Genomic DNA, 16919 nt, shown 5'->3' with positions numbered 1-16919 from the left:
CGTGCCCCCCACGTCCAGCCGGGGGCTTTAACCCGCAAGCCTGCGGCGTTGGGGTGGGCGCCGTGTCTGTGGCCGGGCTGTGCTGGGGCCGCTGGGAGGCTGCGCCCTGGAGGAGTTCCCTGTCGGGACCCCGTCGCCCGCTGTCGGGGCAGAGCCGCCTTCCTGCCCCGGCACCTCGCCGCCCTGCCGATGAGCTTGAGTCGGGAGCGGTGCGACTCCCTGTGCTCGTGGGTGCACCTGGCTGGAGATCTGCATTTGGGGGCGGGGGGGGAAACAAAAGCTGTTTTGTACTTAAAATTACAGATTGAAAGAGTTTTTGTCTCTACGTGTTAGGCAAAATGATTACAACTTTAGTTATACTGTATCTAATTTCTTTTTCACACTTAAAAGTAGTTGTAGTAGTTTATCCTGGTTTACCAAAGTGTTGCTCTGTGCATCTTGTTAGATAAGTGCATAAACTGAGATGAACATATACAGCCGTAGCTACGGTTTGAACAGCGTGCTTGCTGTCTTTTGGATGGGTCTCTCAATTCTGTGGTGTTTACATTAATGCGCATCCTTTTCTAGGGTCTTGTTCTGGGAATCTACTCAAGTGAAAAGGATGAAGGTGCTGCCCAGTTCACTAGTGCGGGAGATGCTTTCGATAGACGTGTGTCTGGAAAACTGAGAGAACTTCTGTCCGTGTAAGTGTGTGATAAGCCTCTGAAATGGATTAAAGTACCTACAAACACCAATAAGAATGATCTTTTTTTATCGCTATTAGTGTTTCTATCCATATCACTTCTCAGGCTGGTATTTGCCTCTACCAGGCCAAGCAGTTTGGAGGGAACTCCTGTGGAAAAACCAAGCACTGAGGAAACAGATGCAAAATGTTCATGGGGACTGACCTTTTCTGTGTATCGGCACTGAGCCAAGTGTCCCAGTACAGTGTTGAGGAGGACTGTGTGGTTGTGGAGTGAATGTAGTACCATAGATTTATCACCAATAAGGACTTCTTTATTGAAAGAATCTTTTTGCGTCCTAGATGTGGGCCATCTTTGAAGAAAGGCAAAACACGCATATTCCATGGTTTGCATCAGGTATGAACTTTGGATTTTCGTGTGCATATTGATTAATGTCTGAGGTTTGCCCTTACATCTTACTTTAAGCTGAGTTCACTGCTGTGCTTGTATAAATGCTCTGTTCTTCTTCCCCCTTTCAACAAAAGATGTGGTTCTTATTGAAACCTCCTGTTCCCCACTCCCCATGTTTGCATGCCCTTTTGCAGAATCCTGTACTCCCTCCGCTGTGCTGCAAATTGAGAAGATGTAAACAGGTCTGCTCCAAAGGTGGTGTGCTCTGAATAACTGCTTACTGAACGAGCTGAAGCACAGCAGTTTTGGATCAGACTTCTACTGTGCCTCCAGTGTTCAGGAGGAGTGAGTGCAAGAGTGCGTACCGATATGTGCAAAGACCTTCCAGATGTGACAGTTCTAACACAAGGTGGTCCCATCATAGGCTGTAATCAGAGGTTTTAGAGTCATGTGCTTGAAACCTCTGAAAACAAGACGGGGGACTGTTCTTCGGGCAGGGCTTCTGTCTGCACAGACATGACATATCACAAGGGTAGGAGATGGGGATTCATCTGCTCAAAGTTAGGCTTTTGGTGCCATTTGAGAAGCCCTAATACATCTAATGCACCTACATGGAGCTGGCAAATGTACGATTTATGCCTTTTTGGAGTAGTAGCTAGAGGCTAGGCAGACATGTAATATGACACTAGGTGTCCTTGTATAAGTAACTGAATCTTACATTAGGGCTATTTAAATGATTTTAAATAAATCAATTTCTAGTGAGTATTGCCTACCATGTATAAATTCCTGTGTGGAGACCCCAGACAGGTGACACTGGATTCAGTAGAAAGGCTCTCAGAAATTTCATGGAAGTTGAATCCACTGAAGGTCCCATTATCCCAGTTCTGCATACAGGATCGCCTCTGAAGTGAGTAGCAAATCTCTGCAAGAGAAGGCAGTAGAATTTGGCCTTATGGACTCTTCTAAGCGTGCAAAATAACGATAACTAAAAAAAATGTGAACTGGAATCACCGATCTTCTGGAAAGCTAACATTACTTTCAGCATCTTGTGGGCTGAAAGACTTTACTACGGTGTAGCAGTTTGAAAGCTGATTGTTAGAATCTGACAGAGCAGCTGTTTGTGATGGAAGGGAAAGCCCAAGATGAACTTCATTTTTCTTCAGAGCAATGGGAAATCTGTTCACATATATAACCTTGAGTTTTATACAAATTTGACTTCGTTCTTAAAAGGCTCCTTTAATCTTCATTATTTCTTCCTTTTTGCCTTCCACTTGCAGCTTATAAGGCAAGCATTTAGTCTGCTGTGCTACATTGCTTTCCTGAGTTCTGGAGCTGTGTACCTCTGTGCAGCTTTGGTTTGTTACCTGGCAAATCATGCCAGCTCAGTTCCTGAGCTAATAGGCTCAGCCTTTGAAGTGATTTTATTTCTTTGAACATAGTACTGTGCCAAGAAAGGTTACACTTCTCCAGCTCAGTTCTGGCCTTTGTTGCAGCTGGAAAGCTGGATCTGCTTTCAAAGGACTCTTAGACTTGCCCTTAGAAGCATCAAGTTTGCTATGTGTTGAGCATAAAGCCCTATCTGCTGCAATACACGTAATTAACAACTGGTTAATTAACCACAACTGGTTGCATGCCTGTGGCAAATGGTTGGGAGTGCAAGACAGTGGCACCATACTGGCACTCGTAACATAGAAATGTGCGTAATGTAGAGAAAGTACTGAATGTATTTTAATGCTGTCCTTGGTTTGATTTGGAAAGTAAGGTCTTTTCAACAAGTCTCTTCTGTGGCTGTAACAATGAGGAAAGTGAATCCATTTGTGTGTCGGCTTCATCTAGGACTTTCTGAGTGTGGTTGTAGTTGGCTTGGGTAAGAAGAACGCTGGAGTAAATGACCAAGAAAACTGGAATGAAGGCAAAGAAAATATTCGTGCAGCTGTTGCAGGTTAACTATTTTTAAATTTTCTTAAGCATTTTGTCTATAAAACTGTTGTAATGGTGCAGCATGTTCCACTTTTGAAGAGTGAGTCTAGATATGATTTTGTTTTGAAATGCAAACCTACTGCATGGTTTCGTAAATGCATTTACTTGTCACTGATATTCATGAAGTTTTTCCTTAGTGAGGAAGGAGTTATAGGGCATGTAATCTGCAGACAGGTAACTCCAGTTATTTATACCAAATAACTTTCCTAAACAGTGTGATATTGAAAAGGCGCTTGTTTAATTACTACTATTTTGAAGCCTGAGAGCATCACTGGTTCACTTTATGCTCACACTGTACTTAAGTATGCACACATATTTACTTTTGCCACTTAGTTTGTAACTGAGATATTTGTGTTACAAACTGGTATCTTTCACAACATCAGTAGTGTGATTCAGTATGTTATCCGTTGTAGGCAGAGGAGGCCTCTCTATCTTAATCAAGGATGACTGCTGCATCTAAGTGTGTATAAAACAAGAATAAAAAGAGTTCTCATCGCAGAGTTTATAATCTGAGACTGGAGGTCAGTCACACATGTATGTCCAAAGTGCTAGCCTGTGTTGTCTCACCAGCTGCCAAAACAGTTAAATTATTTGGGTACAAAATAGAATTTATGGAATATATAGTTTGTTTGTTTATAAAAGTGTGTATAAACTCATTTGGAAGAAAAGAGCAGTCATATATTCTTAGCAAAAAACTGAATTACAGCAAATTTCTGATACCTGTCGATAGTCATAATCCATAGCACTCCAGAATGATAGAGCTTTTCTTTGACGTAGAGTGAGCTTAAAGGAATCGGAACAACTCTGGACCTTCCTTTTTATTCTTGTGAAATGTCTTAATTGTTACAACTCAAGTGAAGTTTTAAGTCAAAATTTGTCAGTATATGGTCATTAGCATTTCAAATTATTCTACTGCATGATCTTTTGAATTGATTTACTTAGTTGCTGACTGGGGCTAAACCATGATACTCAGATATCTTGAGTTAAAATTTTTTTTTTCCTTTAAATGTCATATTGATCACCTCAGACACCTGTTTTGCTGTTCTGTGCAATACTCAGCCTACTAGTTCTGTACTGTATTTTTCAGCTGGTTGTAGGCAGATCCAAGATCTGGAGATCCCTTGTGTTGAAGTAGACCCCTGTGGAGATGCTCAAGCAGCTGCAGAAGGCGCTGTCCTTGGATTGCATGAATATAACGACCTGAAGCAAAAAAAGAAACCTGTAGTTACTCCTCAGCTTCATGGAAGGTGATGGCAAAAGGAAAGCTTGCCTGTTTATTTATCTGTTTGTTTATTTAGTTATAAAACTGTGTGCATGCTTGTGCATGAGCAAAACACAAAACTGGAAGAATAGGGCTAGCAGCAATATCCCTCTTAAGTCCTCCTACTCCTTTGAATTTCCTGAAGTATTTTACGCTTCAAGTATATTTATAGTGTTTGCTCCATGTGTTTTGTTAGTATGCCTTGTTCTGAGGTTAAGGGTAATAAATGCTGCTTCATAGAAAAGAAGGCCCAGGATAAAAATAAGAGTAAAAAATTACTTGAAGCATACTTGTGACATAAAAGGACTTTTGTTGATATTGCGTGCCAAAATTGTGGAGCAGAGGTATTTCAGACTCCATAAATGAATAAATCCTTTTGAGAATTAGGAAATGCTAATTGACACGAGACCATGCCATGATGGATAGGTTTTACATAGTTCTTTTGTTACATTTTCTTTTAGAGAGTATAATGCAAGAAGAGAAGCTTGGGTGCTTCTGGCCTCTAAATAGACATAACTGTTACTTCAGAGCAGAAAGTAATAGCGGAGCTTTTGGTTCCAGAACAAAGTTTTATTAATCCCCTTTTACTGTATTAGAGTGGACTTTGGACCTTCCACATGGGATATTCTGTCACACAGAGGAGAGGTATTTCTCATATGTTCTTTATACAGGAACAAGTCCTTCCTTATGAGGAAGTTAATGAAATAAAATAAAAACCTCTCAATTTAAGCACGTCTTGATAAGCTACATGCAACACACTTCGTGTTTTGTAACACAGCAGATAGTTCGGGAGCCGATTATATTAAATAAACATTTCCTGAAAACATAGATGGTTCTATGACCACTTATGACACTGGAAGTAATTTTTGTATATAGTAATTTAGGTTGGAAAGGGCCTCTGGAGGTCATCTAGTCCAGCTCCAACTTGGATTAGGGATAACCTGGAAGTTACATACAACTTTAAAGGTTGATCAGGCCTTTTTCTAGTCCAGTTCTGAATATCTCCTGAGATGGAAATTCCACAACCTCACTGGGCCATCTGTTGTAGTGCTTAACTATGCTCATGGTGATTTTTTTTTTTTTTCTTTATGTCCTATTGCAGTTTCCCTGTTGGATCTTGAGCCCATTGTCTCTTACCTTCTTACTGTGCAGCTCTGAGATGTGTCTGTCTTCATCTTCTCTATAAACCCTATGTAAGGGTAGAGGAAAGGCTGCAATTAGATCTTTGCTAAATTTTTCTTTTCTAGTTGAAACAAACCCAATTCTCTTAGCTTCTCCTCATATACCATGTGCTCCAGCTCTCTAGCCCTCTTAGGGCCCTCCTTTGGACTTTCTCCAGTTCATCAGTATTGTTTTGTATTCAGGCACTCAAAAGTGGACGTAGCTAGATGCAGCCAAAAGATGTAGCCAGATGCGGCCTCACAAATGCCAAGGAGGTAAATAATTATTTCCTTTAACATGCTGGCCATGCTGTAATCCAACCCAATACATGGCTGGCCTTTGTCACCGCAGTAATGCGCTGCTTACTCCTGTACAACTTGTCCACCAGGATCCCCAGGTGCTCTTCTCCAACTTCGCTTTCTGCCTAGTCAGTGTCCAGCCTGACTGTTGCATAGAGCTGTTCTGTCCCAGGTACAGGGCTTTACGCCAGTCTTTGTTAGTCTTCATGGTGTTCCCTTTGGTGCGTTCCTCCAGCTTGTCAAGGCCCCTATGAATGGTGGCCCTACCCTCCCCATTTCAGCTGCTCCCCGCAATGCGACGCTGTCCATGAACTTCTGAGGGTACGTTTCATTGTCCAAGTTGTTGATGAAGGTATCAGCCCCAGTATCAACCCTTGAGGAACACCACACATAACTAACTGCCAGCTAGATTGTTCAACTGTTGTCTGCTATCTTCTGAGCCCAACAGTTCTTCCAGTTTTTCACCCATTTTGTAGTCTACCTTTTCAGTTCATGTTTTCTCAATTTGTCTGGAAGGATTCTACGTGAAAACCTTGCTAAAGCCAAAATAAATGACATCTACTGTGGTCCTCTGTGCCAACCCTCTCATCATAAAAGTGAGTCAAGTTGGTCAGGCATGATTTGCCCCAAATAAATCTATGACTGTTCCCAGTGACCATCTTGTCCTTTGTGTGCCTGGAAATGGCTTCCAAGATGACTTTCTCATAAAATTTTAGGGGATTAGTCTAGGGTCAGTGCTTTGTAGTTCCCTATATCCTCCTGGCCATTCTTAAAGATGAGGACTTGTCTTTTTCCAATAATCAGAGACTACATCCAGTTACCATGACCTTTCAAACTGAAGGAGACCAGGCTTGCAATGATGCCAGCCAGCTCCCTCAGCACCCTCAGATACACCTTGCCTGCTACCAAGGACTTGTGTATGTCTGGCTTCCTTAAACAGTCCTAAGTCTATCTTCCTCTGCCATGGGTAGTACCTTTCTTCCCCAAACTCTGTTACTAGGCACAAAGAACTGGGGAATCTGGAAGCAGACCTTAATAATTATTAAGACTGATGCAAAGCAGGCATTGAGAACTTCAGTCTTCTAGAACTTCAGTTCACTAGATTGCCTGCCCCATTTAGCAATGGGATAGCATTATCCCTGAACCTTCCTTTTGCTGATGATGTACCTGTTGAAGTCCTCTTGTTGCCTTTCCCATTTCTTGCCAGTTTCAGTGTCAGCTGAGATTTGGCTTTTTAATTCCATCCCTCCATATCCAGGCGATGTTTCTATATTCCTCCTGGATTCCTTCACTGTGTCGCTCTTCTGAGGGGCGGAATCCAGGTTAATGCCCTGCTTTGTGATATCTTTTAAAGCAAATAAGCCTTTCAGTTCTGTCTCAGTAAAATGAAAGGTTTTGTACTGGTAGTGTTGCAAAGTAATCGGAGAGACATCCCCATTTTCTATGCAGGCAGCTCTTCAAACGTTTGCTCTGTCAGTCTTTAGTGAAATGCCTTGAGTGCACTGTGAAATAAGATCCAAAGTCCACTCTTACCACAGAAGTCATATTTCAGTAAAGTGAAAAACAGAATTGGAGGCTTTATATGGTAAATAAAAACTTTCAGGGCTGTTATAATTAATGCGATTACAAATTTTGGAAGGGATATTAAACTTTGTGCTTAAGGATTTAAGCCAATCTCTGACTAGTAAGGATTAGGACAAGACCTAATGTATTAGACAGATAACTTTACATCTGTCTGCTCTAGGATTCTTCTAGCTTTCTGTGAAGCATTTGGCACTGACTAGAACTAGAGATGAGTTACCAGACTAGATGCACTTTGGATATCCTAAATTCCTCGTAGTAGGATTACTATGAAATTCTTAATTGCCCCAAATTAATGATACTGCATTTTCAAACAGGAGAGAACAGATGGATGCTGACACCTTACTTTTGCAAATGTTTATGATGCTGATTATTGTATGGTGTTGTTTAGCACTGAAAGTGAAGCCTGGCAAAAAGGTGTTATCTATGCTGAGGGTCAGAACCTCGCTCGGTACCTTATGGAGGCTCCAGCTAATTATATAACTCCAATCAAATTTGCCGAACATATTGAACAGAAGCTCAGAAGTTTCAGCAATGTGAAGGTCCATATAAGGTAAATTCCATTTAAATGATTCCTCTACAGGGTAAGATACCTCCCAGGCTATTCAAATCTGCAGCGGGCTCTCATTTTTACTCTGCCACTTCAGATGACAAAAGCAGGGGAAGTGTTTGGCAAAAAAGGTATGAGGGGTGCCCCATCTGCAAGCTACTCTCAGTATTAGAAGGTGAGCTTCTCATTTGCAGAATAAGCAAGATACTGTGACACAGTAAAATGATTAACTGTCAATTAGTGATGCAGTCAATTACTGCTTAACTGACACATGTGCTGTGAAAGAGGAAGCCTGATGAAGACTCAGTGAATAGAGGGCAAATACTAGGCACCTGTTTTCTAATACCTTTTGGGGTTTTTCCCAAGTGGATTTATACATACCTTTGTTTTTTTGTTTGGATGTGGTAATTAAACATCCTCTATTCATTGTTGTTATTGTTGGGGCTTTTTTTAACTCTTAAAAATGTTGAGATGGAGTTCTAAAAGCCCTTGCAATTGAACTTGCATGGCTACTGCTTCTTGTTTTGGCATTTCTAGTTACTGCACTTCAGTGGAAGTGGGCTAGCTGGTTATGCAAGTGTTGGAGGCTGTTTTGTTGAAAAGCAAGAGCTTGAGGGAAATCAACTTTGCCTGTAGTTAACCATCTTGATAGCAGAAAGCTAAACCATAACCTGCTGCAATATTGTTGTTCCATATGCATCAGAGACTACAGCCTGATAGGCAAGTGAAAGTTTAATGTTTCTGATGCAGAAAGTGTAGACTGGTTGTTGGTTGTTTTTTTTGGTGGTGGGTTTTTTTTCTTAAACAAGGCAAAACAAAAACCAAGCAGCAACTTTGAGGTTGTATTTTTCAGTTTCACAAAAAAAGTCATAATGGTTGGATTTAAATGACGGTTTCCAAAATAACTAAAATGGAATTAATAGTTTGTGTACAAACCTTCAAGAATTGTGATCTCTTAAAAACAAACAAACAAAATCACCTTAGTCAAAGTGTCCAATTACAAAAACCATATACATTTCTATTCCAGACCGGAGTCTTGGATAGCAACACAACAGATGGGAGCATTCCTGAGTGTAGCTAAGGGTTCGGCTGAACCTCCCATCTTTCTGGAGATTCACTATTTAGGTGGTGCTAATACAAATGACTCCCCATTGGTATTTGTAGGAAAAGGAGTTACATTTGACAGGTATGTATGCTAATGTTTTAATGACTAAAGAGGGGAAAATGCCTTCCTGCTATTCATGCTCAATGGGGAGATGCTTTTTCTTTGCTCAGCACATCTTTCAATGCCATTCCAGTGAACTTGCCCTATATAGTAGGACTGTGCTGCCTTTTTGGGGGAGAAGACAAGCTTGAGCGATTGGACAAAGTAGGCATTGATATGCGCCTGTCTTGTAAGGGGGGAAAATGGAAATTCAAGGGGAAAGAAAAAAAACTTGCTATTTTTTCTTGTTTTGGCCTGAGCAAACCTCTGGATGAAGAATTCACAAGTTTAGAATTGCAGTCTGTCACTGGGCATCTAGATCATGCTTAAGGAAAGAGAAAATTGTTTTTTGCAGCAGTTCTTTATAACTGCTTTTCATGTCACATAACTACTGAAGAATTTATCAGTCTGTTCCTCTTCCATATGCTGATTTTACCAAGCGTATTTGTACATTTGTTCTTGTCTTGTGCTCTTTTGCTATTACAAAGATCATTGAGTTAGTCCGCTGCAGATTACTTGGATTTTTAGGGCATCTTAATTACGAGGAAATAATTCATGGACGTATTTTATCTGAAATGAAAACCCGGATACCTTGCTTTCAGTATGCTTGTTAGGGTGTTGCAGGAATATTTGAAAACACTTTTACTGGTATTTGGTGCATAAACATACTGATGACAGAATATTATCAATGTATGCAGCTTTGAACTCCTACATGTTGGATGAGATTTGTTCTGTTTATTCCAGTGGTGGCATTTCACTGAAGCCATCATCAGGTATGGATGCGATGAGAGCAGATATGGGAGGGGCAGCAACTGTCTGTTCAGCCATTGTGACAGCAGCAGCTTTAAATCTACCCCTTAACATAATTGGTAAGTATGTTTGTGTAAGAATTCAAAAATCTTAATTTTACAAGATTTCTTTTTGACAAAGTCATTTTCTAGTATCAGCAGTGGTAATGGTCTTACAGAAATGCCATGGACTCTTGCAGACTTATTTGTCTCGTTCCCTTGCTCTTCCACTTCTACTTCCTTATCAAAAATTACTAGCTTTGCTTGAATAAATATTTCAACACTGAATTAAAATTTTGAAGGCATGATTTTTAGATTTTAGGTGAGAAATGATTGTCAATAAACTTATTTTCAACAATTTTTTCAGAAGTTCTGATCCTTCATTACAAGAAGGAATGTGGGTATCTGTAAAAGAAATTAAAAATGAAAAGGAGTTAGCTGAGATACCTCCATGAGTGTTTGCCACAGCTGAACAGGAAGAGGGATCAGCTCTTGTTTCCTCAGATGAATTATCTCAGCAGAAATCTAAAACAAACAAACCAAAAAACCCCGGTCTGCTGATACTATTTTTAAGTACGAGCAATGCTTGTTTTTTCTGCAAAAATTTGCACAGCTAAAATTAAATGAGCTGATTCAGGAACCGTGGCAAAATGAGTTGGTGATGACATGTAATCCATTCTAGGATAAGTTTTGTGTTTGAGAACCTTGACTTTCAGGGAACTAGTATTTTTAGTTACTTTTATGCTTCAACCAGTAGAGTGCAGCGAAACACACATCCTCATGACATTCTTCACTTAAAAGTATGCCATGGGAAGGGCTGAATCAGTGGAGCAAAAGTCAGTGTACGTAATTCCACTGAAAAGTGGCAGTCCACAATTCGCTTATTCCTCGTGCCAGGAGCAGGTTTTCCCTAGGAATGGTGGAGTGCCGTATGTCCCACTATCCCATTCATAGTTGGAGTTTTGACACTGACTCTTTTTGTTCATCTCTATTTGCTCTTCTTATGGTTGGAGTTCTATGGCGAGTCCTTAGACCCCTCTTGACATTACACAATGCTTATTTACAATGAGCAGAGTCTGAATGGCTCACAGTGTTAATTTGAGAAGTTTTTAATTTCAGAAGGAAAGAAATCCCTTTATGTGTGACTAATTATTCGTATATGGAAGACATAAGATGATATTTGTTGCTCTCTGATCTCACTTGTCTGGGCATAAAGTAGAAGTAAATCCTAGTGGTAAAATGGTGTAGGTGAGAGAATGTGGTGGTGCAACATGCAGAGGAATTTCCCTGATTGAAAACTGGACCGTGTGTCTTTCAGTAACCAGGAAAATGTGGATTTTGAGCATAAATTCAAGATGAGAATAGTACTGTTTTCTTAAGGAGGTGTTTGGTTTTTTTCTAAGTGGTTTTTTCTATATCTTTTCTGAGAAAGAAACTAGTAATGCACTTTTCTTTTTCTCTCTGAGGTTTGGCACCCCTCTGTGAAAATATGCCCAGTGGTAAGGCAAACAAGCCTGGGGATGTAGTTAGAGCCAAGAATGGAAAAACAATACAGGTATGCATGTGAAACTTGCATTTTGAATACTTTCAGTGAACTGGCTTAATCAATCAAGTTACATGACTGCAGTCAGAATACATGTTTGAAAAGACCCTTTAAAAAGATAAGCAGTGCAAATGTACTGTTTTTAAAAATGTAAGAAGCATGTTATTAATTAGAAACTGCTATCATAGGATTCTTTCAAATATAAATACAGATTGAAGATATTAGACATGTTTTATAAGTTGCTAGGAAAAGCTGGAAAGTATGGTCACTTACTGAACATCCTAGAAAATGTTTTAGCACAAGAGGTTGTTAACAATGCTCATAAATACAGGTTCTCAGTCAGAATGAATAACACACTAATTGCTTCCAGCAGACCCTTCAGGACACTCCCCTGCGATCTAACCAAGGTCTTTACCCTGCCAAGCTGCTCTGTACAATCGGAACTCTGAGTCATAGGGACTGTTGGTTCAAAGGAGCTTGCCAAATCAGTACCCAAAATACGTATTTCATATCTAATCCAAATTGTTCCATATTCATCTAATAGAGTAAATGGTACTGGAAGTTATTGTGCTGTAGCCCACTGATTTCCTGCAGAAGTAGATGGCTTAATCAATATTTCTCTCTGGATTTCTGTGATTCTGCCACCTTTGACTTGCTGAACCTTCTAGTTCCTTGAGGTTCTCCCAAAACTGAGTTCAGTTGCCCTCTGCTTTGAGGGAAAAGAGGGGGCACATATTCCCCCGCCAAGGAGAAATCTGCAAGTGCTAGTAGCTCAGAGCACATCATGCAATTAATCTTGGAGAACTCATCATGAATTTTTCCTGAAAGGGGAAAGGAGCAAAGGGGCTATTGATTTTTTTTCTTTTTTTCTTTTTTTTTTTGAGGGGAAATTTTCAAGATCCAAGAGAAAGCGGTATAACAAGGAACTGTTTCTAGGCATGCGTCAGTGCTTCTTTGTGGTACCCTCTCCTCCTTTGCGGTTTCCATCGGCCAGACCTCTGCTTGCTCAGAAGCAGCCCCTGGGATTCCTGGGGCTTTGCTGGGAATGGTAACCAGCCCCCTGCACTCCACTGGGGCACCCCTCCAGCCTCCAGGCTCTTCTGAGGAGCCAGCAGCACAGGGGCCCAGCATGCAGAGGAGGTTGCAGCACTGAAAGATGACTTGACCTCAGCGACAGATATGCTTTTATTTTATAAACATAACTGTGTATCAATACTATCTTTTCTCTCTTTTTTTTTTTGTTTGAGTAAATTTTGATTACCTGAAGTTCCTAGGGCCTGTGACAGTGCATTTACAATCTGACAGCTATTTAAGATATGTAAGAAATAAGTCAGTGAAAGGGATGTTTTCAGTAGTTAATCTGTTTTACTAATTTTGCACCTGAAGGTGGATAACACAGATGCAGAAGGAAGACTGCTGTTAGCTGATGCTCTCTGTTATGCCCACAATTTTAACGCAAGGGCTATTGTGAATGCTGCAACATTAACAGGTAAGCAGGTTCTCCACTCGTTTTGCAAGTCAGTTCTTTGTTACTCTCATTAATTGGGCTGTGGATTAGTTGCACTGCGTATATAAAGCTAACCTGAATTCGAAAGCAACTGAGATGATTTTACATGTTGGAGGACAACAGCTAGCACAGTTTATGTGCTAACAGCTTGTACAGCTGCACCGTGTCTATGGGACTGGAGAGAGTATTGCCACGCAGGGTACGTTCTCAGCAATGTAGATGAAGTTTGGGCCAGCCCAGACGAGCTGGAACTAAGAGCAGGAAAACCTACGCAGACTTCGATGTTTCTGCACAGTGTTTCCCAGTGCTTCCATTTCTGAGCTAAGCCTTTCCAGTTCCCGGGGCTGTCTGATGCAGAGATACTGGCGTGGCTGTGGAAGAATCCTGCCAGGTCCATATGGCACTGGCCATGCTGGAGCCAAAATAACTTCTTCGTGAACGGCTTCCTGAGTGCCTGAGCTCTGACGTACCCCGCACCAGTTCTTCACTGTGGGAGCTAGCTCAGGTCTCCATGATTCTAAATAATAGCATAGGAGAGCCCCTGCCGAAACCAGGACAGAGAGTCATTACCATCTTCCCAGGAATTCGTTTGACTGAAGTGTCTCTTATTTTATGTGCAGTTTCCATACTTTCAGGCATAAGAAAATGTGTTTTAATTGTTTCATCTCCACAGTGCTGTATGAATGAGGTTATAATTTTAAATTTAAAAACAGCATTGCGTATGCATCTCGTGAACTGCAGTAACAAGCTGTCATGGGTGAAGTGACTGTAACTGAAATGAGAGCAAACATGGAAGAGTAGTTCAGACAGGAGTCCACTGTATTGCTTAATGAGTATGCTAAGCAAAATAATTGTCTTTTCTATAGATTATCTACTAGTGCTTTAAATTATGTTCCATCAGTTTTACCAGTTCAAATGCTGTGGAAAATTTCAATAGACAGAAGGGAAGCCGATTTTAAGATCACTGGCTTGTATAAAATAATTCCCATATAAAAGGCATGATAGAAGAAGACATTTACTCCCACTATAGATTATTCCGTGTTTGGGATCCTTGGGTGCCAAGCAGGAAGGAGGAGAGCTCCTGTAGAAATTTCTTTGACATATTATTTTGCTAAACTACTTTTTTTTTCTTCTTTTTTTTAATATCACTGAGAATTGAGTGTTGGCATTAGAGAAGCAGTTCTGTAGCACCAAATAAATAAATAAATATGTATGTAATCCCTCTGGTTTAAGCATGGTTTAGTATTTTGATAAGGATTATTTTCATTTAAAGTAAATTCACATATGCTGTGCAAAAATCTATGCAAGTGAAATTCACAAAAGGGAAGGTATCAGCTCAAAATTGTAGAGGTCTATAAATTGAAAAAAGTCCACTCACTTATTTTCTATATGGAAACAATAAAATTCAGGTATTTTTTTGCGATGACACTGTTATTTCTGAATACATTGTATTAGAAATGTTGCAGAGAAACATCAAGCTGAAAACAGAAAGTCTGGTTTCATGAGATACAGAATATGATTTTTATGAATTCTTGTCCTATTAGATTATATAAATGTTTTAACAAAGTTTAAACTTTTAAAAATACAAGTGTACTAAAATCTTTAGGTTTTGCAGACTTTATAAATTACTGATAATGGGAATTAAAAATTTAAAGTTCTATGAGGAGTCAGGATGCAGAGGAATAGCTCAGGTCCGCATTTGCCTTTGCTGTATAACCTTGAAGGTGTGTTCTGTAGGTGCCATGGATGTTGCATTGGGGTCTGCTGCGACTGGAGTGTTCACAAACTCATCTTGGCTTTGGACTCACCTTTATGAGGTAGCCCATCTGCATTATTATCAAATCATAATAATAATTCAGTAATAGCTGTTGTTATTGAAAAGTTAGTGCATTAAAGTCTTTATGCAAATCTAAAAGGTACGTTATTACAATTTGAAATCTCGTAGGAACGGTGTTACACTGTATTTAATTGAAAATAATTAATTTTGACTATTAATTACTAGCTCTTTAGTGAGGTTTAATATCCTATAGCCAACAGCATGCACATCATCTCAAGGATCTGCATCTTCTGATAACTTACTGCATATGCATAAGCTCTGGACTACTGACACTAATTAGTTCATGTTAAAAAGATAATTGATCTTGCTTGATAACACTGAGACAGAAATTCAGAGAGGCCTTGTGAGTGGCTGAAGCATGATGGCTGAAGGAAGTCTCTGAAGGGAAGGATTTGTGCTGTCAGGGAAAAAAAAAAGAAAGAAAAAAAAAAAGCAGTCTTTAGATTTTTGCTTTTGACTATAACACTGAAGTACCTAAAGAGTAGGATTCGCTGTTTTGTTTTGCAGTGTATTTCCAAACACCTAATATTATATTGGGCTGAAGAATTTTAGACTGATCAAAGCTAAACAAAAATAAGCATGCATGATAGTGGGGCTTATAAATGCAGTTTTTAAAAAAAAAAAAAAAGTTTTGGCAAATTTTTCTTCTATCACTGTTTCTTTTTCAGGCCAGCATTTTGACGGGGGACAGAGTTTGGAGAATGCCTCTTTTCGAACATTACACAAAACAAGTAACAGACTGTCCTCTTGCAGATCTGAGTAACATTGGAAAGTACAGCAGGTAAGACGTACCGATATCCTTCATGTGTCCCTTTCTTTCAGTGTATTCATTTAATGTTTGTGCTGTTGGTGTTGCTTTAGAAACAATACAATTTTTCTGCTTCCCACAGAGCTGGAGGAGCATGCACAGCTGCTGCATTCCTGAAGGAATTTGTGACTGCCTCTCACTGGGCTCATTTAGACATAGCTGGTGTGATGTCGAATAAAGATGAGGTGCCCTATCTTCGAAAAGGCATGGCAGGGCGGCCTACAAGAACGCTAGTAGAGTTTGCGGCTCGATTAAGTCAAGATAGTCACAATACCTAATAAAATACTTATTCTAAAATCATCCATCTGCCTTAAGAAAAAAAAAAGTATTATTCATAAATGAATGCCCCAAGGATATTTTCACTATAGCAATGAACTACAAATGCATTTTATAAATCATTACTTGGGTAAGAATATCTTACCTTTAAGATTTGTCATCCCACATTATGCAGTTTAAAATAAAAAAATATTCTGTTTGAACTATTTAAGATATTTAGTACCAAAACATGATGATGGAAAACACCTGAACTCCTATTTTATATGTAAAGTAAGCATAATTATTGCAAACAATAAATCTCTTTGTGTGTGTGTGTGTGTGTGTGTTTTGATTGAGAGAGAATTAACAATAGATGGAGATCATAGCTGTGCCTCAGTTTCAGGTGAATCGTAGGTGGTGTGAAAGGTAGCTCTGTGAAGTTGTTTATAAAAATGCCATTCTATCATTTTTCCTTAGAAAAAAACCTGCTGTTAGCGTGTATTGAGGTAGAAATGATGCACCATCAGACTTTTTAAGCTGTTGCAATTAGCGTGATTAGCATGGCTTCAGCACTAAATTATGTAGCGAGTCTTAAATGCCAACAAGAGTGTATCTGGTGACTGTTTTACAGAAACTAATGAATGCAAGTAAGTGTTTGGTGGGTTGTTTGGGGGGAACCTGCCACCGTCTCACATGATTTCTGTCATCCTGCTGCTTCCCCTCTTTACTGGCATGAGGCTGTCAGGCTCCAAGTATTCCCAGAATCACTTGAAACGTCAAGCAGACTTAATGCTTACAACGTGGGGCAAGGTCTTCCTGAGAATTGGGGCGATCCAGGCCCAGAGGGTGGGTTCTTCTGTTTTGTTTTAGGGTGAGGTTTTCTTTGTTAAACGCTAGCGTGTAACTAGAGGTGCTGAACTGGTGCTTACCCAGGCTGGAGTCTGGGAGGTGCGGGAGGGCACAGGCTCGAGAAGGACGGCCCCGCTGGGAGGGACGGCTCTGCCTTCTCTGCTTCTCCTCTTTACCATTTAACACGGGGGGCCGACACCCAGCAGCTCGGGCTGCCTCTAGG

The 16919-nt window shown here is 40.1% G+C and overlaps 2 protein-coding genes across 2 annotated transcripts in view; both read left to right on the top strand.

Moving 5' to 3' along the window:
* The first annotated feature begins 189 nt into the window (after window positions 1-189).
* LAP3 (leucine aminopeptidase 3) lies at window positions 190-16179 on the top strand. The gene is made up of 13 exons (XM_009324116.1): window positions 190-231; window positions 568-683; window positions 1025-1079; window positions 2910-3015; window positions 4141-4300; window positions 7747-7908; window positions 8933-9091; window positions 9854-9978; window positions 11364-11452; window positions 12827-12929; window positions 14685-14764; window positions 15453-15565; window positions 15675-16179. The coding sequence occupies exons 1-13, from the start codon at window positions 190-192 to the stop codon at window positions 15868-15870; spliced, it is 1506 nt and encodes a 501-aa protein (XP_009322391.1). The 3' UTR covers window positions 15871-16179.
* A 400-nt stretch (window positions 16180-16579) lies between these two features.
* MED28 (mediator complex subunit 28) overlaps window positions 16580-16919 on the top strand; it is a 4375-nt gene continuing 4035 nt past the window's right edge. The window contains exon 1 of the mRNA XM_009324115.1: window positions 16580-16693. Within this exon, the coding sequence (XP_009322390.1) occupies window positions 16580-16693 (114 nt within the window). The remainder of the gene's footprint in view (window positions 16694-16919) is intronic.

Source organism: Pygoscelis adeliae, unplaced genomic scaffold (assembly GCF_000699105.1).
Source record: "Pygoscelis adeliae isolate BGI_AS28 unplaced genomic scaffold, ASM69910v1 Scaffold24, whole genome shotgun sequence".
In the NCBI taxonomy this organism is placed as follows: Eukaryota; Metazoa; Chordata; class Aves; order Sphenisciformes; family Spheniscidae; genus Pygoscelis; species Pygoscelis adeliae.
This window is presented reverse-complemented; position numbering and strand designations above follow the sequence as displayed.